Source organism: Ascaphus truei, chromosome 19 (genome assembly GCF_040206685.1).
Source record: "Ascaphus truei isolate aAscTru1 chromosome 19, aAscTru1.hap1, whole genome shotgun sequence".
In the NCBI taxonomy this organism is placed as follows: domain Eukaryota; kingdom Metazoa; phylum Chordata; class Amphibia; order Anura; family Ascaphidae; genus Ascaphus; species Ascaphus truei.
The window spans coordinates 13,565,490-13,592,694 of record NC_134501.1 but is presented as its reverse complement, the minus strand read 5'-3'; the positions used below and the strand labels follow the sequence as shown (position 1 = coordinate 13,592,694).

Below are 27,205 nucleotides of genomic sequence, written 5' to 3'. Positions count from 1 at the left end.
TAGTAAATAGAGACTATGAACTCCCACATTTTATCTGTAAATGGCTTTCTCGGGTGATATGTCGGACTGATTCTTTAAAGAATCTTAGGAAAATTGAACAATTCCTTGATTTATCTGATGGGATTCACTGTACCTTTTTAAGGTGGATGCATCTGTCTTTTTTTACAGGGTGGGAGCCCGGGGTCTCACTGAGCCAAACAGCATTATTTTAAGCTACGGGGAACCCTTGGTTCCCGAGATATTTACTGGTGAAGTTACCAGGTTTAAATCTCCCTCAGGGGAAACAAAATGGCTGCCAAATCTCAGGCCAATAGGAAGATGCACCATCATTGGTTGTGACTTCCTACTAGATGGCCATTTAAATCCTCTTTAAAAAAAACAGAAAGTAAAACCGGGTAACGTCACCAATGAATATCTCGGGAACCAGCGAGGGAGTTCTCCTCTGAAGGGCCACGGGTTCCTGTCTTGTAAAATAGAACAAAAAATTGAGTTATGGTAGATTTCTCCTTTTTAAGAGTGTTTTTTCAACTGTGGATGAGCCTTACTGCACATTTCTCTGGTTCATCTTCTGCCAACTTTGCTATGGACCATTGAGCTGTTTTTTCATCTGGATTTTCCCACAAAGGACCTGGGGGTTTTTTTTTTTCTCCTTGGAATTTATATACACAAAGATAAGTGTACTGTAACCAAACTATTATTAACCTTGGTCTTTCTCCGTGTCATCTTGTACATGTGCGGGAGAGCATTTATGGTCCATAACCTTTTATTTGTGCCCCCAGGTCGCTATTCTATGGACTGTCTGGAACATCTGCAAATTATTTCTCCATTTCGTTCCTTGTTTTTCAGCATCAAGAACCATACAGAAGGTAAAGCTTTCCGAATCTTTACAGTGAAGCAGTAACAGAAAGAGAGGGGGGAAAAGCCTTCTGTTGGAGTACAGTGGGAATCCCACATAAACTTTGAGAAGGTCAGAAGATATTTCCGCATTGTCTGCCTGTTGGAATTGGGTCTCTGCACCAACCAGCATCCTCTTCTTCATCACAGATTCTGATCACCACCATTTAAAATATATGCAGGGATGCAAAAGCAAACTTCTTCAGTTCTGACTCCACTGTACTCATCTCATGTGAAGCAGCAGGAGTGGTGTACATTCTGGGGCATTCAGCAACAGACGGTCATCTCAGCCTATTCTAAAGAGGTGGGGGACAAAGGAGCAAACATACATACATACACACATACATACATACATACATACATACATACATACAGGCATGAGAGTTGCTTACTCCTAGAGCTGCCATGTCTTGTAATAACACGTGCTCTGGTTAGTTTCAAAATACTATGAAGTAATCACTGCCCTGGATAATATGGATAAGAAATAAAATGCAGTTATTTCAAAACTGCTGTTTCATTAATGGCAATCCCACTTTCTGCTCTGGGCCCTCTCAGCATTGTACATAATGTCTTTCTTTTAAGTTTTGTACTTTTTATTTCTTATGATTTTAAGATATTTTTTATATATATATATATAAATATACAGCTGTGCTGGTTGATCTATAATTATTATTTTGATACTTAGGGGTTAATATTTGCCTTATCTTTGTTTATATATGTATGAAAGATTGCATTTGGAGAGTAATTGTTCTAGGCTGCACAAAATACTCTTCTACGAGTGACCTGTAAATAATAAACTGCCACACACACACACACATACAAAGCCCATAGTTTAGTCCTGGATAGTTAAACATAGAGAAATATTTGAATATCAAGACTGCAATATACATACCAGAGCTATTAAATGTACATGAGACAAATATTTACGTTCCTTAGCTTTGACGCAATAAATTACCAGTAAATTGTAAGATGAGAGCACATGTTCACTAGCTGATGTGAGTTTATAAAAGCTGTGGGTTGCATGACTTAATTTGATGAAAAAATGAATTTCACTTTGCGATTTAATGTTTGGTGTCAGATTAGCATTTTAAAAAGTACAGCAGTATTAGTGTGCATGCACCAATGTTTGCCACAGAAGTAGACTCAAGCATGGGACATGGGGGCTGTAATTCCCTGGTTAACCGCCTCCAGGATCTACAAAAGAGTATGCAAAAAAAGACTCGGGGGAACCAGCACCCGCCAAAAATAGAAGAATGGAAAAATTGCATGCGATCTGCAATCTCACGGGTTTATTGAATGGATCAACAAAACAGGATCACAGGGATTAATTCACCCCACACATAGCCAAATAATTTCTTCAACGTGCAGGTCTCCTCTCATACAGAGTAGAGGTCTACCACACGTTCATAATGAAGTTCTCCTTTTGATGTGACAGCCAAGAACAGTGGAATAACAACATTTCAGGTCCCATGTGGACCTTTCATCATCCCCAGACGAAAGGTCCATATAGGTCATAAAACGTTGTTGTTCCACTGTTCTTGGCTGTCACATTAAATGGAGAACTTCATGATGAACGTGTGAGAAGAGCTGTACTTTGTATCTCTGTCTTTGAGGAGACCTGCACTTTGAAGAAATAGTTTGGCTATGTATGGGGTGAATTAATCCTTGTGATCCTGTTTTGTTGATCCCTTTAAATAGACTGCATGCGAGTTTAAAATTCTATTTTTGAGGAGTGCTGGTTCCCAACCTTTAAATTTTTTCATTTTGATCAGGCTAGCATTTAACATTATACCATACTCACTTCATATTTAAGAACGGAAGGGGTGCCATCCCACTATCTGCAAAAGAATCTAAAGAGCGAAGTTTTACTCTATCCATTAGCAAGGAACATTCGAGACGCCCTGTAAAAATATTTAACTGGCTAGGACAACATAATAAACACAGCGAAAAGACAACTGTTTAATGATTTTTCTATGCGCTTTTAGTGTATGTAAAAAAACAAACTAGGCTTATTTTTTAGGTGACAAACAAACCATACTTATTTAACCCCTTAACTGACAAAGGGGTGAGCCAAAAGCTTACTTGCTGTATAACTCTGTAGCCATGTTTTTACAATCCTCCAATTCTCCTTCTATTTAGTAAAAATACTACATAATGCTGCCCTAACCTGTTGGTTTTATGTGGCTATATTTTCCAATGCTAGAGGTTTTCCAACTGGTGTTTTATATGGTGCTAGACCAAAATCCACACTGTTCCACTGGCCTAGAAATACCCCTTGTTCTGTTGCCAAAGGCCAATTGCTACTTTTCACCCATTATAACCAGCATATTCTGGCCACCAGCAAAGCCATTGTTAATAGTGGGCTATACTGAATAATGACAGGATTGTTATAACGTGCTACATTCTTGTTATTGCTTGGCTGGGAATGTTATCCTACCAGTCAGGCCTCGACCTAGGGAGGAAAATATGGGGTTTTCCTGGGGGTCGTCATTCCCTGGGCCATTTCGTTTGTGATAAAACAGAAATTGATTTAATGCATTGTTGGCTGTAACGCGGTTAAACAGGAACTCTAACCCTTTCACGTCCACAATAATCTTACATTGGGAATCTGGAAACCTACATTCTCGGTTCCTTCTAAACATCACGCACTGGTTTGTTAGCGATCATCTGTGTGTCACCTCAGCCTGCAGTTTGTATTTGCTTTTTTTTTTCTATGAAAAATGATGGAATTTTACTACTTGCTTTGTACAAATATTTCATTGTAAATGTTTTTTTTTTTCTTTGCATGATCTCCAGTCCTCCTTGGGCTAATGATACAAATGTGTACAATCTGTGTCTAACTTTTATGGAAAATAAAGAGGATTTCAAACTGAGAATTGTCATCTTCCTGATTTTTATTGCACGTGGAGACAAACGGCTCCATACATTGATGACCAGAGGTAGAGACTTCGCAAAAAATCAAAAGGTGATACCAGTGCAAAACACAGCACCAGATTTGTCAACGATAAAAATGAAGGAAGGGCACATTCGCGAGTTCCAAGTCCAAAAACCCCCAAACTTGGGGGAGATGTCCAGATCCGGGCCGTGAGTTTGTATGCAGAATCTGGATCCGGGACAGAAATAAATCAAAACCCATTTCTGCCTTATTTGGATTTGGGTCCCTCCTCCCACGCCGGACCCTTCCTCTATGTCCCCAAAAATTGTCTTTTGGCAAAAACACTAAAATAATTTAGAACCCAAGTCGATACCAAAACACCAGTGACAATGGCAGCCATCATTCATAAACATATTATTGCTTTCAGTCTTTACCGCAAAGATTGCGTTGCTCTGCAATAGAGTCCACCTTCGGTATTGTTGCAAAAAATGGACAACTAGATACAGTATTCATGGATGCTTAACCTTATCAGTGCTGGAAGGGCACAGAATGCCTTTTTTCCCTGAAAATTGATAAAACGGCATTGGAAAGAACCAGATAGTCAGTCAGATTCTTATGATTTAGATAAAGGAAGGATGTGAGATTTGTGAAGTCTGTCATAGCCAAAAGGAGTCCAAAAATCAAGCTCCGCCAACAAGATATGGAATTTGGTAAATGGTACCCAACTTGAATGCAATATATTGCAGGGTTAAGGATCTCCACTTTCCTTTTGCCTTTCTTTTGTTTCAGAGGAAACACTTTTACTAAAGGAATCCATGGATTGTTTCTAAATGAGGGATTGGACTTGGGAACATGTTGTCTTAGCAATAAATACTCTGTAGTTATGGATAATTTAGTAATCTACTAGATAAACAGACCAGTAAAAAAAAGGGCATCTTTAGACCCACAAAGGGAAACTTTTTTTTGTCAAGCTTTGCTGTTGTCATTCCCCCCAGGATATTACTGCATCAGGGTCTTTTTAAATAAAATAACCCTTTCTACAGTGTCATTTTAAATAGTATCACTGTCCATGCAGAAAATCACAACCTTTTTGAGCAAGTAATGTAGACAAAAGACCTACCGAATGTTTTTGTTGCAGTAGGAGGGAAATGGTGAGGTTGCAGTTTAAAAAAGGAATACTATATTTTTTTTACGAGGAAGTGTAGATTTGGCAATAAAAAAAAAAGGTAGTTGTATTCTCACATCTCCAGTATACCATCATACTTGAACCACTGCCTATTTTTCCATAGGGACGTTCCCTGGTAAATCTGATGCTGGTTTTAACTGGTATGTAGCTGTAACCAAAAAAAACATCTCCATGTTGCTGTTCTAGCAGCCTGTGGAGGTTTGCACGACTTCAATACATTTGGATGTCAAAATTCAGCTAGAAAAACCTTGGGTTCATCACAGACAACACTGGGAAAGTGGATACACAAAAATGCAACCACAATGGACAGCTTCCAGTGTGTGTGCCTGGGAGAACAGCTGCTTCGAATAAAAACAATCCTGCCTAGAAGATGGAGCCAAACAAAATAAGGTCCCTCCTTACAAACAGCTTTTCATAAGTAAACATCCCTTTGTATAATTAGATATTATTATCCTCAACTGTGTCTGTCATTATGTTAGGGTTCCTTTCCTCATCTCCATCTGCCAGTTGACGAAATATCTCAACAGAAGAGATGAGGCTCATGAATGTCTGTAGAACCTGTCGTGCATTGGTTTTATGAAACTGGAAACACTGATATGCCAGTCACCTCCTCCTAATGGGCCGATCAGCCACTTGGGCTGATAGGGAATAAGCCCCTTTGTCAAGATTTTATAGCAAAGCTATTTTTTTAGGGGTGGATTGGGCATTTATACTTTTCTTTTCTGAGATGTAGATCTTGTAGGATTCTGTGGGAAACCCAGAATCTAGTGAAATTATAATTTTGGCAGTTAAGAGTGTTCAATATATTACAGGGAGTAGCATGAGTCTACTGGGGACATGACTACCTTGGTTGCAGGTGAATGCCACTATCTGTCGGGCACCTGAAATTTGAATATAATTTCTCAATATGTTACAGGGAAGTAATATTTAGCTCAGTGCATCAGCAAATACTTTCACACTACTACAAATGTAACACCCATTGCCAGTGGTCGACAAATCACCAAAAAATCTACTCGCCGAACAAAAAAATCTACTCGCCACCTAGTACCACACGTGTGCTGCTTGGGCCAATAGGAGCTCGCCGCGATGTTAAATCCACTCGCCCGGGGCGTGCAAATGTATAGGTTTGTCGAACACTGCCCATTGCTATGTGGCACTGGGTCTTTAGCTCGGACACCACAGATAATTTGGTCGATTGCTGTTACCTTTTTCTGCTTTGTTTTTAGAGCTGGCTACTTTTTAGGCTGAAAGCGTTTCTAAGCTAAACACTACCAAAGGCATGGTAGTATAAATATTCCCAATCCATAACTCGGCTGTTCAGTCATGTAAATATTAGGAATACCTTTCAGGCTTGACACAAGGAGAAGTAATAGTGTCTCTGTGTTTTTGTCTTCATGCTTCTATGGCTCGCACACTTGACACATTATCCTTCGTGTCCGAGGCTCTGCTGGGGTTTGGATATAACAGTCTTGGGCAGACGGGAATTTTAGGGTTACAATGCATAGTTTAACCTAGTGTTTGTAGCATCAACAGAAAATGTTCGGGGCTTAAGGGGTTAACCCAGTCACTATCTTATGGGTCAACGCTGCAGTTGCTCTGCAACATCTGCAGTACATTAGGCAGAGATGAAGTTGGATAAAAGGCAAAGTTTGATCATTTTGTTGTCGCTTCAGTGGGCAGTAGAATTTGAATTGAATTTTGTTTCTGTATTTTGATAATAAAAACAATTAATATGCAGTTGCACAGCAGCAATAGGTGCAGCGTTTCCTCAGCTAAGAAAGCTTTAAACTTGAAGAAAGGCAGACATTCCTATCCCACGCCAGAATAAATCTGCTGCATTCTGAGTTCCTCTAATAGAGGATATGGGAAAATGAGAGAAGACATTTAAGGGTAGCCACTAGCCTTTGAAGTGGATGACTATGGTTCAAAATCCAATGTTAATCTTAGGCAAGTCATTATAGTATACCTCTTTGACAAAGTAGCGGATTTCCCATTAGGCCCGATTGGCCTGGGCCTAGTGCGGTAAAATTCATATACAGGTAAGTTATATGGTCCTTTTATTCCCTCCCCTCTTCTTTCCTTGTAAATTGGAATAATCAGGCAGGTGATGCTATCCTTCCGAGAAGCAGGGTCTGCTCTTCACCTCCACAGATGGCTTCTGTTTGACACTGGATGTTTTCCAAGTAAGCAGAGAAAAGACACAGTGTGAGTTTTAGTATAAACATTTCTGCCTGGCCGGTCCTGGGAGAACACTGGCGGGGCAGTGTTAGCAAGTGTGCACTGTGCATACAGTGGCTCTGACCTGCTCTTACCTCAACCTACTGCTGCTTTTATATGTCCAAAGGATCTTTTTACAAGATCATTGCAGAGGAGGCTCTGACGTGGGTTTCACTCCTGCTAAATGTATGCATGTATATCTTTATATAGCATCATCCATATACATAGCGCGTCACAGGAGTAATACCCGTGACATAAAGCACTTGTTCCCATTATGTGTTATATTAAGGAATAACGTAACACTAGGAAAAGGAGTCCCTGTCCCAAAGAGCTTGCAATCTAAGTGGTAAGTAGGGAGACCTTACAGAGATAGTAAGAGAATGTTCTGGTAAGTTAATCTGCAAGGGGCCAATGTCAGTGCATACAGTATGAGATGTTCGAAACTGCCCATATGCTTTGTTAAAGAGGTGTGTTTTAAGAATGGTCCTGATGATGGATTGAGAGGGTGCTAGTCGGATATTGAGGGGAAGGGCATTCCAAAGGTGTGGGGCAGTGAGAGAGGGGTTTTAGGCAGGAGACGGCTAATCGCACAGTTGGAATGATGGAAAACTTGATGCATCATTTCATGCACACGCATAGGAGCATAGTAATTCTTAAGTAACACCCGTTTTATACTGTCAATACCTAGTTGTGCCTTCTAAAATCCCTTCAGTGACAGCATTGTTGGTCTCTGGCACTGAGGGGTATTAACCCTTTTGCGGCAATGGGTTGCAGGCCCCTTTTGGTATGTATGTATGTATATCTTTATTTATATAGCGCCATTAATGTACATAGCGCTTCACAGCAGTAATACACGTGACAATCATATAAATAACAAACAACAGATCATGGGAATAACCGCTTAAGACATAAAAGTAACATTTCGGAAGAGGAGTCCTTGCTCCGAAGAGCTTACAATCTAATTGGTAGGTAGGAAGAACGTACAGAGACAGCAGGAGGGCGTTCTGGTAAGTGCGTCTGCAGGGGGCCAAGCTTTATGTATCAGGTGTATAGCGTCAGCCACGGTGCTACTCATATGCTTCGTTAAGCAAGTGTGTCTTAAGGTGGGTATTAAAGGTGGATAGGAAGGGTTAAAGAGCATCTATTTGCATTGCTCGCTAGAAATAATATAAATAATGAATAAGTAGCACTGCACACACTACATCTCTACCCATGGTCCATTCATTTGAACTGGCTGTGAGGTGTCCTACGGAATAGTGGTCCTGCTTCGAAATACGAGCCCCCGTTTTTATTGGCTAAACACGTCATGGTAGTTGGGGTTTCCATGACTTTTAGGAAATGCCTGGAGAGCAGGAGACCTGAAATCTCACTCTAAAAAATGTCAACATAATTAAAAGTATCAAAGGAAACAGTGAACCAACCTTCTATTCTGTTATGGGGAGGGCTGATGTGTTGTAATACAGTAGTTCCAGTGTTTTCAAATAGCAATGATGTGCTGTGTAACTCACGGCTTTATTTGCTATCAAGCAGAGATGTAGCTCAGGTTTTTGACTGGCATTTCATAACATGCTGAGATATTGTATGCTCTGCAATCATTACAATTGTGACGTACACAACATTTGTGGGCTTTACAACATGATGTGTCACTATTGCTGCTAATTACAATATCTACTATATATTTGTGAAAGCACTGTATGTCTGCGTCCCTAGCGGCAATCTCATTGGTCCCTTGGCCTGCCCGCCCCCGCACCTCTCATTGGCCTGAGGCAGAGTGACGGGCAAAAACACACACACACACACACACACCCCTCACACACACACCCCCCCCCTCACACACACACACACACACACACACACCCCCTCACACACACACACACACACCCTCACTCTCCCCCGTCAGTTGGACCGCAGCTCACCTTCCACACACACCCCCCCCCTCCTCTCCCGGTGCCCCTCACTCTCTCCCCCCACCTCACCCAAATCCCCACGCTCCGCAACATCCCCAGCCGCACCATCACCCTCACCGTGCGCCGCGGCCCTCCTGCTCAGCAGCAAACTCCAGGCTCCTCCCCCCTTGCGGCGCGGCCCGGGCCTCCTGCTCTCCCCCTCACGTGTGCCGCTACCGGAGAGGGGAAGCGCGGCGCGGGACTCCCCCTCACGTGCGCCGCTACCGGAGAGGGAAAGCGCGGCGCGGGACTCCCCATCACGTGCGCCGGCTCCCGGACGGAGGGGAAGCGCGGCGCGGGTCTCCAGCCACTCTTGCCCCCCCTCCCCAGCTTCCCGAACTCACCTCCTGCCCCAGCCAGATGCCACGGGGTCAAGGTAAGTCACCCACCCAGTCACCCACACACCCACCCAGTCCCTTTCACCCACCCACTCAGTCACCCACCCAGTCACCCACCCACTCAGTCACCCACCCACCCACTCAGTCACCCACCCAGTCACCCACCCACTCAGTCACCCACCCACCCACCCACTCAGTCACCCACCCACCCACCCACCCACTCAGGCACCCACCCACCCACCCACCCACTCAGTCACCCACCCACCCACCCACTCAGTCACCCACCCACCCACTCAGTCACCCACCCACCCACTCAGTCACCCACTCACTCAGTCAAGTCACCCACCCACTCACTCAGTCAAGTCACCCACCCACTCAGTCAAGTCAACCCAGTCACCCACCCACCCACCCAGTCACCCACCCACCCAGTCACCCACCCAGTCAGTCACCCACCCAGTCAGTCAGTCACCCACCCAGTCACCCACTCACCCACCCACCCAGTCTCCCACTCACCCACCCAGTCAGTCTCCCACTCACCCACCCAGTCAGTCTCCCACTCACCCACCCAGTCAGTCTCCCACTCACCCACCCAGTCAGTCTCCCACTCACCCACCCAGTCAGTCTCCCACTCACCCACCCAGTCAGTCTCCCACTCACCCACCCAGTCAGTCTCCCACTCACCCACCCAGTCAGTCTCCCACTCACCCACCCAGTCAGTCTCCCACCCAGTCAGTCTCCCACCCAGTCAGTCTCCCACCCAGTCAGTCTCCCACTCACCCACCCATTCAGTTTCCCACTCACCCACCCATTCAGTTTCCCACTCACCCACCCATTCAGTTTCCCACTCACCCACCCATTCAGTTTCCCACTCACCCACCCATTCAGTTTCCCATTCACCCACCCATTCAGTTTCCCACTCACCCACCCATTCAGTTTCCCACTCACCCACCCATTCAGTTTCCCACTCACCCACCCATTCAGTTTCCCACTCACCCACCCATTCAGTTTCCCACTCATCCACCCATTCAGTTTCCCACTCACCCACCCATTCAGTCTCCCACTCACCCACCTATTCAGTCTTTACATGTTACCCACCACTTATTCCCTACAAAACTTCAGATGACTAAAAAGTATTTTAAAATATGAAATACTTTTTTTATTAGATAATAGTAAATGACTTTGTGAAAATACAATACTACAAATTTCTTAGCTCTTCCAAAATGTACAATCTTCTTCAATCGGCATCTTCTTGGGGCAGGCTGGCTTTGGGGCATTTAAACCTGTAAAAAGTGAATGTTGTATATTAATAATCGAGAAGAAATACAGTAGCGTAGTGGATTAATTACATTGTGTGGGACGCGTGTGTTTCTATGGGACCTGGATGAAATGCATATGCGTGTCATTGAAATTCTGCGTAGTATGGGTATTAGGGGTATTGCCAAAAAATAAATAGATGCATGAATTACAGGCATACCCCAGTTTAAGGACACTCACTTTAAGTACACTCGCGAGTAAGGACATATCGCCCAATAGGCAAACGGCAGCTCACGCATGCACCTGTCAGCACGTCCTGAAAAGCAATACCGGCTCCCTACCTGTACCGTAGCTGTGCGCAAGCGGGAGACTATAGAGCCTGTTACAAATGCGTTATTTGCATCAGTTATGCACGTATATGACGATTGCAGTACAGTACGTGCATCGATAAGTGGGAAAAAGGTAGTGCTTCACTTTAAGTACATTTTCACTATACATACATGCTCCGGTCCCACTGCGTACGTTAATGCGGGGTATGCCTGTGTTACATACATGCTCCGGTCCCACTGCGTACGTTAATGCGGGGTATGTATGCCTGTATATAAGATTACCTGACAGTATCTCTGGATGTGTTTTCTGCACAAACACGTATTGATGCTCATCAGCCTGCAAAACATGAGTGAAAACAAGAATTAAACAATGACTACAATAGGCATCCTTCAACTCACTCTGCATGAGACGCTTTGTCTTCTTCATAGACACACACTTAGTGATCGCTGCGGTCAGACACCTCTGTAGCTCAGACGGTATATATTACCGCGATCCTCCCTTTAGAAGTTTGCTGCTGGTAAAAGGATTGGCCTTACATATGGATGGATTTTAAGAATCCAAATCAGTGGATTCAGCAATTCATGGGTTGGATTGTTAAAATCTGTTAGCGGATTGTACCCAATGGCGGTTTGGGATGAATCCACGCGGATTGAAACTGTAACAATCCGTCGGCGGATTTCACACAGCGGAACAGATTTGGAATGGAAAACTCGGGGAAAGTATTTGGATTGGTTCGCCATCGCTAGTGGCAGTGACCCATTGTTGATGATGCAATGGGTGTGCTGTATGTAGATGTTTGAGTTGATCATGTACAGTAGTTGGGATGTAGGTTCAGGGAGTGGCTCAGTGACTAAGGCCTCGGTCGCGCTGCGCTCGGTGGCGCGGGTGGCCACACGAGCGTTCACCACCAGCAGGGGAATCCTACGGAGCCGGTCCCAGTCCCCCCTGGCTGCACAGCTCACTACACGCTGTGACGCGTCAGCCGCTAGGGGATTCAAGAGAATTGTAATCCCTAGCGTCGACGCGTCACGTGGTGTGGCTGTGAGCCAATGAGGAGGGGAGGCTTCGGGGAGCGGGGAGGAGAGTGTGGAGGGAAAGCAGCTTGAGTGCCTGTCTGTGTGTGTGTATGTGTGTGCCTGAGTGCGTGAGTGCCTGCCTGTGTGTGTGTGTGTGTGTGTGCATGAGTGCCTGTCTGTGTGTGTGTCTGAGTACCTATCTGTGTTTGTGTATGTGAGTGCCTGCGTGTGTGTTTGTGTATGTGTGTGTCTGAGTGCGTGAGTGCCTGTCTCTGTGTGTGTGTGTGTGTGTGTGTGTGTGTGTGTGTGTGTGTGTGTGTGTGTGTGTGTGTGTGTGTGTGTGTGTGTGTGTGTGTGTGTTACACATACCAATATATACAGATGCTGTTAATATTTGTAAAGAAATAGATGATTCCAAAGGGCTCAAACAGAAGATCATGAGCTTGGATGTCAGGACGGGGTAGCGGGTCCCTCCACTTAAACCACGCCATCTCCCACTCCAGCCCCCTCCCTCCCACTCCAGCCCCGGCTCCCTACAGACCGCATATCGCGGTCTGTGTATGTCAGCGCCCCGCCTGTCTGCAGTGCGGGCGCGCTGACTGAGGGAGCGGGGCCTTAGCATAAGAGACACTGACTGGCACTGAGAGTTTGAAGCAGGGGAGCCTGGTTCAATTCCCGGTGTCGGCCCCTCGTGACCTTGGGCAAGTCACTTTATCTCCTCAGGCACCAAAAAACATAGATTGTAAGCTCCACGGTGCAGGGACCTGTGCCTGCAAAATGTCTCTGTAAAGCGCTACGTATAACTAGCAGCGCTATACAAAAACATGCTATTATTATTATATCGTTTTCAAAGTTGGTTGATCTGTACTGGTAAGGGTATTGGGGCAGGTACTCAGGTTGGAGCATGTAGTCGGGTGGAGAGAGAGGTAGTTGGGGTGTTGATTCATCTCATTTTCGAAATTGCTTGGTCCATACTGGTAAAGGTATTGGGACAGGCTCTCAGGTGAATTGGAAGGATCAGTTCAGGAAAGTCTATTATTCAATCTTTTTCTCCTTCGAAAGTTGCCATCATCGAACATACCCATCCATGATGCGATGAGTGCAGTGCCCAGGACCTGCCCCTCTTCCACGGTGGCCTAATAAAGCAATCATTAATGCTTAAGTTGTGTCAAATTGAATTCTTCCAGCCTTTTTGGTTTGGTGTTTTTTTTTTGTGGAATGGGTACGTCTCAACAATATACTTATAGATCTCAGAAAGCGCTGCACTCTTTTTATGTCCCGACTGGTGCAATATGTCATATAGGCATAACTGCAGGCTGGTCTTGTGTGGCATGGAAAAAGCACCATGTCCCATGCCATGCCCCGGGCAAAAGTTATAAGCCAGATTCGGCTAATGCAGGGGTGCGCAAACTGGGGAGAGCGAGACTTTTTTTTTTAGGGGGGCGCGGTGGTTACAGAGGCCCCTCGCTGAGAGCGCGAGGCCTCTGTAAATGTACTTACCTGGCTTCAGTCACGCGTCTCCATGGCAACACTGTGTCAAATGACGTCCACTGCCATGGATACGTGGCATCAGATGATGCCGCGGGTCACATGACGTCATGTCACATGACCCCACAGCATCATTTGATGCCACATTAGAGGTAAGGGGGGGGGCGTGACCCAGGAGGAGAGCAGGCAGGGGGACGCAGCGTAGGAAGTTACGCACCCCTGGGCTACTGCATAATAGTTTTGAATAACGTGTGAAACTGCAACAGTAACGATGTACAAGACCATTAGACAGAGACGTGTACATTTTATCTTCTCTTCAGACACCCGATTTAGACACTGGAGCATTCCGAGTATCATAGGCAAAGATATTCAGTGTGCCACCTGCTGGCCATGCACTGAACTGCAACAACCCAAATAATAATTCTGTCTGACCACAGACGAGGTCCGTGTGCCTCAGCGCGACGAGGTGCATGGGGGAGGCCGCGGGTGAGGTGTGGACAACAAAGTCCTCATACCGCACCAAATCACGCTTTATCTGTATGTCCTAATACTATTAAGCTGCACAGTTAGGACAATGAGTAATGTGGCAGGCCCTTGCGGGAAGACATAGAGCAGCCACTCCTGCGAGCTGTGAGACTGAGTACAAATGAGTACTAAAATGGTATCATCCTCCTCAGCGATGACCCCGTTACAGAATAACCCTGTCTTTCCCCTGGGATGTGAGGGCAAGCTCTTCTTTAATTGGGCAGGGAATGGCAGCTGCAAGGTAGGGGATCTGATATCGGGATTCTCTATGAAGTCTTTTGATCAAATCTGTAACAATCCGAAAATCCCAATATCTGACTTTTATAAATTGGCAGCGGTGACCGCGGGGTAAGCGGGTCCGACATCGGATAATGCGTCCAGCAGACTGCATTATGCGGCGTCGGATAAGGCATTCGACGGAAAGCGGGTCGTTGGATACCAAGGACCACCTACATCTTCAAATTAGAAATTTTATTAACAAAGGGTTGACAGTGGCCACGCTCCCTTACGGTGCCTTCTTTGAAAATCTGTGCCAACATCCAGTGGATCAAACCAAGCTCACGTCCACTATATACCACAATCTTTCTCCAGGGGATACTGTATGTCCACAGAGAGAGAAATACATGATATCACGGGAATGGGAACTGGAATCGGACGACTGGCAGGACATATGGGGATCAATGGCCACAAGTTCATCGTATCAACATTAAGGACCCTTGTTAGAGAACTATTAATACTATACTTAAGTAGGACTTCCCCAAACTAAGAGCGATCAATACACTTATCTCACAAATCCTCCAGGCTACTCGATGTGTGATCGCCAGATCTTGGAAACAAGATTCCCCCCACCTTCTCGTAATTAAAAATCAGGTATTATTTGTATGTATGTATGTCTTTATTTATATACTGTAGCACCATTAATGTACATAGCGCTTCACAGTAGTAATACACGTGACAATCATATAAATAACAAATAATACAAAGAACAGAACATGGGAATAAGTGCTTCAGACAGATATTAACAGCTTACAATCTAATTGGTAGGAAGAACGTACAGAGACAGTAGGAGGGTGTTCTGGTAAGTGCGTCTGTAAGGGGCCAAGGTTTATCAGGTATATAGTATTAGCCATATAGCTACTTATATGCTTCGTTAAGCAGGTGTGTTTTAAGGTGGGTCTTAAAGGTGGATAGAGAGGGTGCTAGTCGGGTATTGAGGAGAAGGGAATTCTAGAGGTGCGGGGCAGTCAGTGAGAAAGGTTTAAGGCAGGAGAGGGCTTTAGATACAAAAGGGGTAGAGAGAAGACATCCTTGAGCGGAACGCAAGAGTCGGGATGGTGCATAGTGAGAAATTAGGGGTGAGATGTAAGGAGGGGCAGATAAGTGGAAAGCTTTAAACGTGAGGAGGAGAATTGAGTGTGAGAAGCGGGATTTCAGGAGAGGGATTTCAGCAGGGGAGACGCCGAGACAGGTTTAGGAAAGAGTAGAGTGATTCTGGCAGCAGTGTTTAGGATAGATTGTATTTGTTATGGAAATGGATAGGGTGACCAGCTATATTAATAACACGTGGTCCAAATTCCTAATGACGAGTGAGCCCTTATTACAAGGTACTTGGCTCAAAACAAAAACAAATAAGGATCTAATGATCCCCTCTCGGCCCCTTCCTCCCTCCCCCTTTTGCCGGTCAATTCCCAGAATCCCTGGCTGCAGTGGAAGCACTGTATGCCAAGAGATAATGGGGAAAGGCAGGTTTACAGGCCGATCTGAGACGTGTGAATGTGATGATGATGATAATGATGATGAAGAATGCAGGGAGCGCAGGTAACCGGTGCGTAGAAAAAACACAAATAGTGCAATTATGTGTGTAAAGTAGAGGCAGATGGATCAGTATCCACAAAAATGAGCACACACACTCACATGGTGGTGATCAGGCCTTGGTTCCCATAAGGACTCTCTTGTGTTCTTTTTTTATGTACCGGTTACCTGCACTCCCTGCATTCTTCATCATCATCACTGCCAAGGAGGAAGGCTCAGCTGGGGGTTGAGCTATGGTCACCGGTTGTGTAATATTTTACACTTGCATATCTATATATTTTTTTTACTTTGATTATTTTCACTTTATATCTCTCCCATTCAGGGTTAGAGTTTCTGTTTTCGCAGTACACCATTTGGTGTATTCACTGGACACCTTCACTTGACTTTTTTTTATATCACTAGGTATTATTGTGTATTATAGGCTAAAGCTGGCAAATTTGGGGCATTATTGAAATCCCTGCTCTCTGATTGGTTAAAATGCTGGCCATTATCCATTCCGTAATGGGCCGGAATTTTTGGCACCCTGCCAAGTTTTTCGGCCAATCAGCTTTCCGTTCTCATGCACACAGAGTAAGAGGAGCTCTCAGTCAGGGGAGCTGATTGGACAGGAGGCAGCAGTAAGACAGTGACTCCTCCCCCACACTGCCTGCAGAGAGCTCTGCACAGGAGAGTGAGGAGAAAGGCGCTTATAGTGCCGGCGACAGAGACGCGTCAAAACAAATGCATTGCCGCCGTCGCGTGCGCTTATAGTAAACGCGACGCGACGGCTTGGTCACGATCGCTTGAAGTCGTCTCAATTTGATTTTTCCAGCGACCGTAGCCTGATGTCGTCGCCGGCACTATAAGCGCGGCCTAAAGCAGGGGTGCGCAAACTTCCTTGCCTGCGCCCCCCTGCCTGGCAGCCGCAGCGTTCGCGCCCCCCCTCCAAGGACCCGGCGTCAAATGTTGCCGCGGGTCATGTGACATCACGTCTCGGGCCTTCAACTCTTCCAGCCAGGGCATTATTGGCCAGTAATGCCCTGCTCTTTGGGGATTATTACTTAATTATCCGTCACTTATTTCACTGTATTTAGCCACCACTAGAGCGCCGGGTGAATATCTGTTCACGTGAATGTGCTCTATTTTATTTGCTGCACACTATACGGTGGAGAGTTTTTGTCACTTTGTTTACCCACCATAACTTATTTAATATGTAGTAGTACAAACTCATGAGTACTGATATCCATGGAAGCAACATTGTATTAAGAGAAGAATGAAAAACATTTAGATGTAAATTATGAGCTCCTTCTGTAATGATGCTCTTAACACTTTTGTTACTTGGCAAATTGTTGCATTTTCAGGTTGGCTCAAGTTTCCCTGATATTAAAGAAAAACAATTGTAAAAAAAACCTTTGCCAGATTTCTCTTTAAAAGCTTTATCGCAGAATCAGTGTAACGTGTCTGTGCTTGTTGGTTGGTTTCCATCATTTAATGGATATTTTTGCAACTGATCCTGTAACTTTACCCAAGAGCCTGTCAGTAATTTATCGACCGCTGATGGGTTAGAGAAAAATACAAACATCTGTGTTTGGAAGAGATCTGTTGGGGAGCTCCCACCGGGAGGGAGAACCTGACAGTGCTAATGTACTGTATGGCACATGCAACATTGCAGGGAAGGACTTATGTGCACAAGGCTGCATCACGATTGTCAAGGTACGATGAATCCAGAGTGACATGTAGAGGTCCTGGTATAAATAAATAAGACTTCAAACCCTTTGCTCCCTGAGGAATGCCAGCAATACGCTACAAAGTGGTTAGAGATGCAGTCCCAGTTAGGACTAAGGGATCCAATGGTAAAGATTGGATTAGGGGTGGAATTTTTATTGCCATTGTGGTAATCATTGACCCCATTGTGGGCATAGTTTCCCACAGTGACAATCAATGTGTAGAGGGGAGGGGGGTAGTTGCCCTGGGGAGGGAGGTTAGGACTCCCGGGTGGGTAGCGGGAGGGGGGTTAAACCCTTAATTACTATAGCGGTTAATAACCGCTATGGTAATTAAGGGGTTACAGGTCAGTAGTTGTTTTTTATTTTTTATTTTACTGCCAACTGAAGACGCAGATGACCAGAATGACGAGGACGGCCTTCATCCTGGCAGGGGTAAGTACAACTTTTATTTACTATATGCTGGCTGGATGTTTTATTTTTAATGGGGCAAATGCGCTATTATCTAGATAATAGGACTTTTGCCCATTATTGTATGTGTTGGGGCGGTGGGGGAGTTGTTGGGGGGTAGATAGTAAGGTAGCCATTCGGGTTATCTGTGCTCCCATTGAGGGCATAGGTAACCACAGTGGTAATCAATGGGTGTATTGGCTAATATTTTTTGTTGTATTGTATTTTAATGTTTAGTTTATTTTGTTGTGTATTTTTTGTTTTTTTTGCATCACAAATGGGCAAAAGCGTTATTAGTCATTTGGCTTCTAGTGCTTTTGCCCATTTGTGTTTGTGTTTGTGGTGATGCGGGTCATGGGTGTAGAGGGGGTGGGGGTGGTTTCCTTGGGGCGGGTGGTTTGGCCTACGGTGAGTGTTACAGGAGGGGTTAACCCCTTCATTACCTAAATGGTTACAACCGCTAAGGACATTAAGGGGTTAAGGGGTTAACCCATCCTTCAACCCTCCCGAGAGGCCTAACCACCCACCCTGAGGAAACTGCATGGGCCATTAGTCTGGTCACGGGGTTCTATGAGCAGGTGGGTGACAGGACCGAGCCATTGGCAGATTCTGTGTGGACTACGCAACAAACCATCGGGCTGTTATCTGTACAATTAACCAGCTTTCTTCTGGACTCTGTCACATACCTCCCCCGTTTGTGGGTAGCTCAGGCTAACTATGGCTGAAGCTCATTCCTCCACTTTCTCTCAAGATGGGATTGCGGCTCGAGACGAGAATGGTTGGAGGGAGAGGACCCTTAGTCACTCTGAGACTGGAGCCCTTTCTCCAGGTGCCCTTCACTCCTCTTTCCTGCTTGGATGTGCAGCCCTTTAATTCTGGCGACTTCGGCACGTGTTTTTTTTGTTCTTGCTTTTGGCTGCTCAGGCTGTTGCAGGAACTGTAGGCAGGGACTGTAGGCAAACAAAAGCACAACACATTTTCCCTGATGGTCTCCAGGGCCCCTTTCAAATCAAGGGCCACCTCTCAACGCACTTCTCACACCATATATAGGAGACGAGTGTAGAGGTACAACAAGGTAGACATATTTGTGGAAAATAAACCATGGCCCGTAGCTTCAAACAATACATATTTAAGGAAGCTCACAAACAAACAAGCAGCCTATCCCTTTGTAAGGGCTAACTAACGTCCCAGTTCCTATCTGCAGGGATGGGAGGATAGGCCAACCTCTGACCCCAGTCTCCAGGTCTTGGTTGGCCTCCTTTGGGAGGGCCACCCTCTGGTGAGATCCAGGGTCCTCTGCACCCTGGAATAGAGGGTCTGTTTCCCTGGGAATCTCTTCTGGCAGCACAGTCCCTCTGTGCTCAAAACCCCCGTGTAGTTTGTGCAGCACACATTGAAAGCTGCTCGATGAGCCAGGTGGAGACTGGACTAATGGACGCTAGCTACAATTAACCAGCTTCCTGCTGGACTCATCAGCTACAGAGAGGCTCAATGTGTGCTGCCTTTTTAATCCAGGGACAGGTGCCGTCACAGGAAATTACGATATATACAAACATATCCACGAGGAACTTTCTAAAAATATATTCAAAACACTCATACTTTTATTTTTAAAAGTATGAATCTCAGGGGGGCGTGGCCAACTGCAGAGCCGAGAAGACGTGCAGCTCAAGAGCTCCGGGCCCCAAAGCCCCGTAAAGCAGCCTTTCCCCTGCAAACCCACAGGGAATTATACCAGCGGAAGGCGCGGGCGGCGGAGCTATTAAATAAATAATAAAATATTTTAAAAAAAACACCAACCAGCCGGCGGAGAGCAAGTAGGAGCCGGGAGACGCGGTGCAGCAGCCATTTTCCCCAGGGGACGGCCCGGACGCGGCTGAGAGCGGCGCTCCTCCTTGACCCCACAGTGCGTGGGTGGCCGGGTAAGAAGCGGGACGAGAGGCTGTCTGCCGTTAGTCCCCGCGCGGCTGCAAGTGTGCGACTGGAGGTTGGTGGGGCTGCAGCAGAGAGTTGAGAGGAGCGGGGGCGGCCATTTTGACCCGGCACTCTGCGGAAGTGCCTGCAGAGTGTGCGGACTACCCCGGCCCCCTCCACCCCCCTCCCCCCTCCCCACTCCCCAAAAACCACAGACCAGGGACTCCAGGAGATTGGGAAGACCCAGAAGAGACATCCCCTGGGGAAAGAGCACTTTTGCAGAAGTGCACAAAGAGCCTACAGAGGAGAGGGCTTTAACAAATGTACACAGCCCACCCCCCCCCCCCCCCCATAATTAAAGGGGACATGCATGATTTAAAATAAAACCTAATGGGGGGACTTCCGGAGACGTCACCCGGTATGGACGGGTAGAAGAGGAGCTCCATAGACCCGCGCATTAAAAGACGCAAAAACCCACATTTTCCCCAAAATTGCCGGGTAACACTTACACCCCCGGATAGCTAAAGAACTAGGCGATGTCAAAAACCAAAAAAGCGAGCAATCAGGGAGTTGCCAAATACTTTTCTCCGTCGCAACGGGCCAGGGACAGCACGATGGAGCCTCAAGATGGCGGCGGACCGCATGGCGCCACGGCGCTTTCAGGGAAAAAAACCCAGCCAAAAGATCGCACCCCAGCAAGCCCTGATCAACCCATAACCAGGGCATACTTGGAAGAACTCCTGGGGGCTATGGCAACGACGCTCCAATCCTCCTTTCAGACTGAGCTCAGAACCGCAGTGAGCGACATAAGGAAGGAAATCTCAGGGCTGACAGAGAAAACAACTACCCTGGAGAAAAAACTCACTGAGTCTCAACAAAGACAGAGTGAAGCGGAGGAAGAGATAGGCCGTCTAGGAGAAGAGATCACCCTCCTTAAAGAAGCTATGGAGGAGCAAGAAAATCGTGACCAGCGCCAAAACATCCGCGTCCGGAACGTACCGGAGTCGGTCGCACAGGATCAACTCCGACCATACCTCATGGAGCTCTTTAATCTAGTATGCGGGGAGCTGGAGGAGAAAGAGCTCGAAATGGATAGGGCTCATCGTGCCCTAGGACCTAAATCAGACGACCCGAGGCGGCGTAGGGACATTATAATAAAGATGCATAAATACACATCAAAAGAAAAAATAATTGCGGCCTGCCGGGACCTGGGGGAAATAACCTTTCAAAACGAAACTCTCCAAGTCTATAACGACTTGTCAAAGGCAACGAGAGACCGCAGACGTGAATTAAAACCTTTAACCAACCTACTCCGCGAGAAAGGAATCCAATACAGATGGGGATTCCCTTTCAAACTCACAGTTAACAGGAATGGAAAGTTCCTGTCCATGAAATACCCCGTGGACATGGCCCCCTTCGCAAAAGCATTAGGTCTAACTCCACCTCAAACGTGGATAACGACCAATCCTACCGCTGAAAATACATCAGGAGACCCCCCCCGAACATCGGAGAGAATTGCGGCCCAACACCCTAGAGAAAAATGACAACCGCCGCGGCACTCAGAGAAATCCCCCCGGACAGACCCGGAGGGGGAAGAGTGCCCCCACTTACCTTGTTGGTCCGGGGCCGCACTGGAGCGCGGGCTGCGGACCCCCATGGTAATCCGGCGCCAACCTCCACTCCCAATGTGAAGTCACGAGGCGCCTGTTCTCGAGATGGCTCTGAGGAGACTTCGAGGAGGGGGGACGCCTCTGCTCATCGTTAAAATCATCTTACCAGACCAGAACAGCACCAAGAAGTAAGCCGCCAACTTCTAGGATGAGCTGACACAGAACACCGCCCTTCAAGTTGGTTCACGAATCGCCTACTCCTGCGATGACTCAGAAGAGGATCCCGTCCGCCGACGGTAAGACCGGGAAACCGACTGACTCAACCCGGAGCAGTAGGATCGCTGATCTTCTAACTCCGGAGCATAAGAGGAATTTAGATCCCGGTTTTGCCCCCACCAGCCTCAATCTCCGGCTTTTCGGTCCCGCTTTAAATATGATCTCCCTCCCCCTCCTTTTGCCGGTTTCTCCGGTCCCGTGGAGCGGGGCTCTGGGTTGGGGGGAGGGGGGGGGGGTCGGTGTCGGCATCCAGCCTTTCCGCCAACGATCCATGGACCCCGTTGCCACAGAGGACTCCCCAGTCTGTGGGACTAGGGGCGGCTAGGATACCAGGAAGACGGACCACCCAGACTGAATCAAAGAACTTAAAATCATAAGTTAATAGTGATGATCCGGAGGTCGTGAGTAGATTAAAATAATATAACTGTTATATCTCAATTAACACCTTGCTTCCCCTCTATCCTTCCCCCCCCCCCCCCCTGTAACCCAGACACGCAATCGCCCCCCCCCTCCCCCTTCCCCCCTTCCCCATGCATTACCCCCCCTCTTCCACCCCTCCCCCCACATACTCGCATGTCCCACGTGTCCCCCCCCTCCTCCCCCCCCTTTTTCTCCCCCTCCCTCTCCCCCCTATTCCCCCACCCCCCCCCCTCATCTCCCCTTCTCTTCCACCTCCCCTCCCCACCCTTACTAGCAAACCCACCTATCACCCTACTTAAGCACAAAAACAATGGGAGAAACATACTAAGAGGAAACGAATATATAAAATAAAGTTGTATTAATCTTATTTAGTCACAAAACGATTCACAATATATCTTTAGCGCAGAGTTACACAATAGCTGTGTTATACAGAAATGGGAGATGTCTGAAATGTTTGAACTGCAACCAGTCCCACATCCTACCCCCCCCCCTCCCCTCTTTCCCTCCCCCCCCCCCTCCCCTCCCTATACTCCCTATGTAGAGTTACATAATAGTTGTGCTATACAGAAATGTGAAATGCTTGGGCCGCACCTAGGCCCCTCCCCTCCTACCCCTGCTAACAAGCCTACCTAGTACCTCACCTAAACGCAAAGATAAATAAGAGGGAAAAACACTAAGGAGAAAACAAACATACGAAAGAAAGTCGAACTTATCTTGTATGGTCACAGAATTGTATAAAATATGTTTTCGGCACAGAGTTGTATAAGAGTTATGTTACACAAAAATGTGAAGTGAAATATTTGAAATGTTTTAATTGCACCTAGACCCTCCTCCCCCTCCCACCCCTCTCCCCTCCCCCCCCTTTCCCCTCCCCTCCCCCCCTTCCCCCCCTCCCCCCTCTAAACCCTTCCCCTCCCCCCCCTCCCCCCCCTTCCCCCCCCTCCCCTCCCCCCCCTCCCCCCTTCCCCCCCTCTCCCCCCCTCCCCCCCCTCCCTCCCCCCCTTCCCCCCCTCCCCCCCTCCCTCCCCCCCTTCCCCCCCTCCCCCCCCTCCCCCCCTCCCTCCCCCCCCTCCCCCCCCTCCCCCCCCTCCCCCCCCCTCCCCCCCTCCCTCCCCCCCCTCCCCCCATTCCCCCCCCCTCCCCTCTTTCCCTCCCCTCTCTCCCTCCCCCCCCCCTCCCCTCCCTATACTCCCTGTGTAGAGTTACATAATAGTTGTGCTATACAGAAATGTGAAATGCTTGGGCCGCACCTAGACCCCCCCCCTCTTACCCCTGCTAACAAGCCTACCTAGTACCTCACATAAACGCAAAGATAAATAAGAGGGAAAAACACTAAGGGGAAAACAAACATACGAAAGAAAGCCGAACTTATCTTGTATGGTCACAGAATTGTATAAAATATGTTTTCTGCGCAGAGTTGTATAAGAGTTATGTTACACAAAAATGTGAAGTGAAATATTTGAAATGTTTTAATTGCACCTAGACCCTCCTCCCCCTCCCCACCCCCCTCCCCACCCCTCTCCCCTCCCCCCCCTCCCCACCCCCTCTCCCCTCCCCCCCCTCCCCACCCCCCTCCCCACCCCTCTCCCCTCCCCCCCCTCCCCACCCCCCTCCCCACCCCTCTCCCCTCCCCCCCCTCCCCACCCCCCCTCCCCACCCCTCTCCCCTCCCCCCCCTCCCCACCCCCCTCCCCACCCCTCTCCCCTCCCCCCCCCTTCCCCTCCCACCCCCCCTTCCCCCCCCTCTCCCCTCCCCCCCCCCCTTCCCCCCCCTCTCCCCTCCCCCCCCTCCCTTCCCCTCCCTCCCCCCCTTCCCCCCCCCTCTCCCCTCCCCTCTCCCCTCCCCCCCCCTCTCCCCTCCCCCCCCTTCCTCTCCCTTCCCCCCCCTCCCCCCCCTCCCCCCCCTCCCCCCCTTCCCCCCCCTCCCCCCCCTCCCCCCCCTCCCCCCCCTCTCCCCTCTCCCCTCCCCCCCCTCCCCCCCCCCCTCTCCCCTCTCCCCTCCCCCCCCTCCCCCCCCTTCCCCCCTCCCCCCCCTTCCCCCCCCCTCCCTCCCCCCCTTCCCCCCCCTTCCCCCCCCCTCCCTCCCCCCTCCCTCCCCCCCTTCCCTCCCCCCTTCCCCCCCCTCCCTCCCTCCCCCCTTCCCCCCCCTCCCTCCCCCCCTTCCCCCCTCCCTCCCTCTTCCCCCCCCTCCCCCCCTTCCCCCCCCTCCCTCCCCCCCTTCCCCCCTCCCTCCCCCCCCTTCCCCCCCTTACCCCCCTCCCCCCCTCCCCCCTTCCCCTCCCCCCCTCCCCTCCCTCCCCCTCCCCCCCCTCCCCCCCTCCCTCCCCCCTCCTCCCCTCCCCCTCCTCCCCTCCCCCCCCCTCCTCCTCCCCTCTCCTCCCCCCCCTCCTCCTCCTCCCCCCTCCCTTCCTCCTTACCCCCTCCTCCCCTCTCCCCTCCCCTCTCCCCCTCTCCCCTCCCCTCCTCCCCCTATCCCTCCCACCCAAGGGAAGCGAGCATACAAAAGAAAACGGAAATTGTTTTAGTTAGATATTTAAGAGGTTACTCCACTCTCACAACGCATAGTTACAATATGGTTGTCTTTTTGAGATGTGAAATGTTTGAATTACTTGAAATGTTCCTATGCCTTCTTTGCTTCCCCACACACATGGACTGGGGGTCTATACTAAATGGGTTAAGTAAATTCTATAGAGGGTCTGGACTCCTCTGACCTCCAGCGGTTGACGAACCCGGAATCACCCCCAAGGGACCCACCTGGTCCAAATGCCGGCCGTTCTTAAGGCTGGTGAAAATATGTTAAGGCCTTTTGTGGGCCTTGTTACAACCTATCTCTATCTGTTGACCCTGTCCCAGCAGATCTCCGCCCCACCCCCACCTACCCCTTCCCACGCCCCCCTTCCTCAGCTTAAGATATCTATTCTAACCGAAAAAAACACACAACCTCTATACCTTCAGAAATTTAAACCAGACTCAGAGTTACTGGATCATGGCCTCTCAAGTGGGAAAGAGAAGGCCTTATGGTATTATCCAAAAAAAAAAAAAGAACCCAAATGGCTAGCCAAGCCACAATTAAATTAACCTCACTCAACGTAAAAGGGCTCCAAAATAACCGAAAAAGGAGAGTAGCACTTCAAGATATGAAAAGATCAGGGGGAGACATCATATTCCTACAGGAGACCCATTTCACATCACAAGACCCCCCAAATTTATTCAAAAAGTGTTCCCAATGTGTTTTTGCGCATCGTTTACTAGTAAAAAGAGGGGTGTAGCTGTCCTGATCAGACAGGGCACCCCATTTAATCATATCAAAACAACGGCGGACCCAGAGGGTAGATTTCTAGTGGTATATGGCTCCTTAGCGGGCTCAGCAATCGCTCTGGTCAATGTATATGCCCCGAACGAGAATCAAACAGAATTCCTAAAGAAAGTTCTCGAGGGCATAGACCCGGGATAATCTGTCATCGATGATAGTGGGAGGAGACCTAAACATGGTCCTTAACCCTACCGAGGACAGATCAACCACAATGGGTCCCCCCCGCACAACCCCCTCCCAGATCATAGGGAAAAGGTTTAGGGGAATCTTAAGCGAGTTCTCACTAGTGGACATATGGAGGGCCCAACATCAGGGCCAGAGAGACTATACTTTTTACTCAGCACCTCACCAGACCTACTCTCGAATAGATCACTTTTTGGCCACAAAAAATGTGGTGGCGGCGACATCCGACTCCGACATAGGACCAATCACATGGTCTGATCATGCCCCGATTACCTTAACCTTGACGACCCCCTTTGAAAAAAACAATAAATTACTCATGGAGACTAAATGATTCATTACTCAATCATCCTGAGATAGAAAGAGAGATCAGAGCCGCTATTCGGGACTATTTTTTTTTTAACTCAGGATCCGTCTCCTCACCAGCAATCCTGTGGGAGGCCCATAAGGCAACCATTAGAGGGAAATTCATTTCTATCGCATCCCACAGGAAAAAAGCCCGCCAAAAATTAATAAAGGAGCTTACGGATAATATCAAAATAATAGAACAATCTCATAAAATCAACCCCTCAAAAAAAATATATAAAACATTGACAACAGCCAGAGTAAAACTTAGACAAATCCAGCTGGAGGATGTTGAGAAGGCCCTCAAATGGACTAATCAACAATATTATGACAAGGGGAACAAGGCAGACAGACTTTTGGCGACTAAATTAAGAGGGGTACATAAACGGTCCCAAATCACGGCAATCAAGAGTAGGTCTGGTGAAATACAACATAGTGATAGCAAAATAGCAGCTGAATTTACAAAATTTTACACCGAACTGTATAATCTAAGATCAAAAAATGGCCGGCCTGAATCAATAGCATCCGAATTAATAGCGCACAGTCCTCAACGCTGAGATCTCAAAAGAGGAACTGGAAGAGGCGGTCAAATCACTAAAAATTACTAAGTCTCCTGGCCCCGACGGGTTCACTAATGTCTACTATAAGAGATTCTTGCCAGTACTATCCACGCATCTTCTAAAGATATTTAACGATTTCATGGAAGGAAATCAAATCCCCACGTCAATGTCCCTGGCCACCCTGGCCATTATACATAAAGAAGGCAGGGACCGATGCAATGTGGAAGCTATCGTCCAATCTCCCTGCTCAATTGTGATCTCAAGCTATATAGCAAAATACTCGCAAATAGATTAAACCCCATCTTACCGAGATTAATAGATAGTGATCAAGTAGGATTCGTAGCAGGCAGACAGGCCTCGGACAATACTCGGAAGATAATAGACATTATCGAACATGTCCATCTCACAGAGACCAAAGCACTACTCCTAAGCCTAGATGCAGAGAAGGCGTTCGATAGAATAGACTGGCTATTCATGGACCAAGTTATGTGTAAATTCGGATTCAAAGACGCATACCTAGAAGGAGTCCGTAGATTATATCAAAACCCGTCTGCAAC

General features: G+C 47.6%; 1 protein-coding gene and 1 long non-coding RNA gene across 3 annotated transcripts in view; one reads left to right on the top strand and one right to left on the bottom strand.

Annotated features, from left to right (window-relative positions):
* The window catches only part of CRISPLD2 (cysteine rich secretory protein LCCL domain containing 2), a 36,064-nt gene extending 33,714 nt beyond the window's left edge, over positions 1–2,350 (top strand). For both annotated transcript variants that reach the window (XM_075576674.1, XM_075576673.1), the window contains one exon: positions 847–2,350. In XM_075576674.1, the coding sequence (XP_075432789.1) occupies positions 847–901 (55 nt within the window). In that variant the 3' untranslated portion in view covers positions 902–2,350. The remainder of the gene's footprint in view (positions 1–846) is intronic.
* Positions 2,351–10,587: 8,237 nt separating this feature from the next.
* LOC142470222 (uncharacterized) overlaps positions 10,588–27,205 on the bottom strand; it is a 57,137-nt gene continuing 40,519 nt past the window's right edge. The window contains exons 2-3 of the long non-coding RNA XR_012789235.1: positions 11,322–11,376; positions 10,588–10,736 (exon numbers count right to left, since the gene is read on the bottom strand). This is a non-coding gene — a long non-coding RNA (uncharacterized LOC142470222). The remainder of the gene's footprint in view (positions 10,737–11,321; positions 11,377–27,205) is intronic.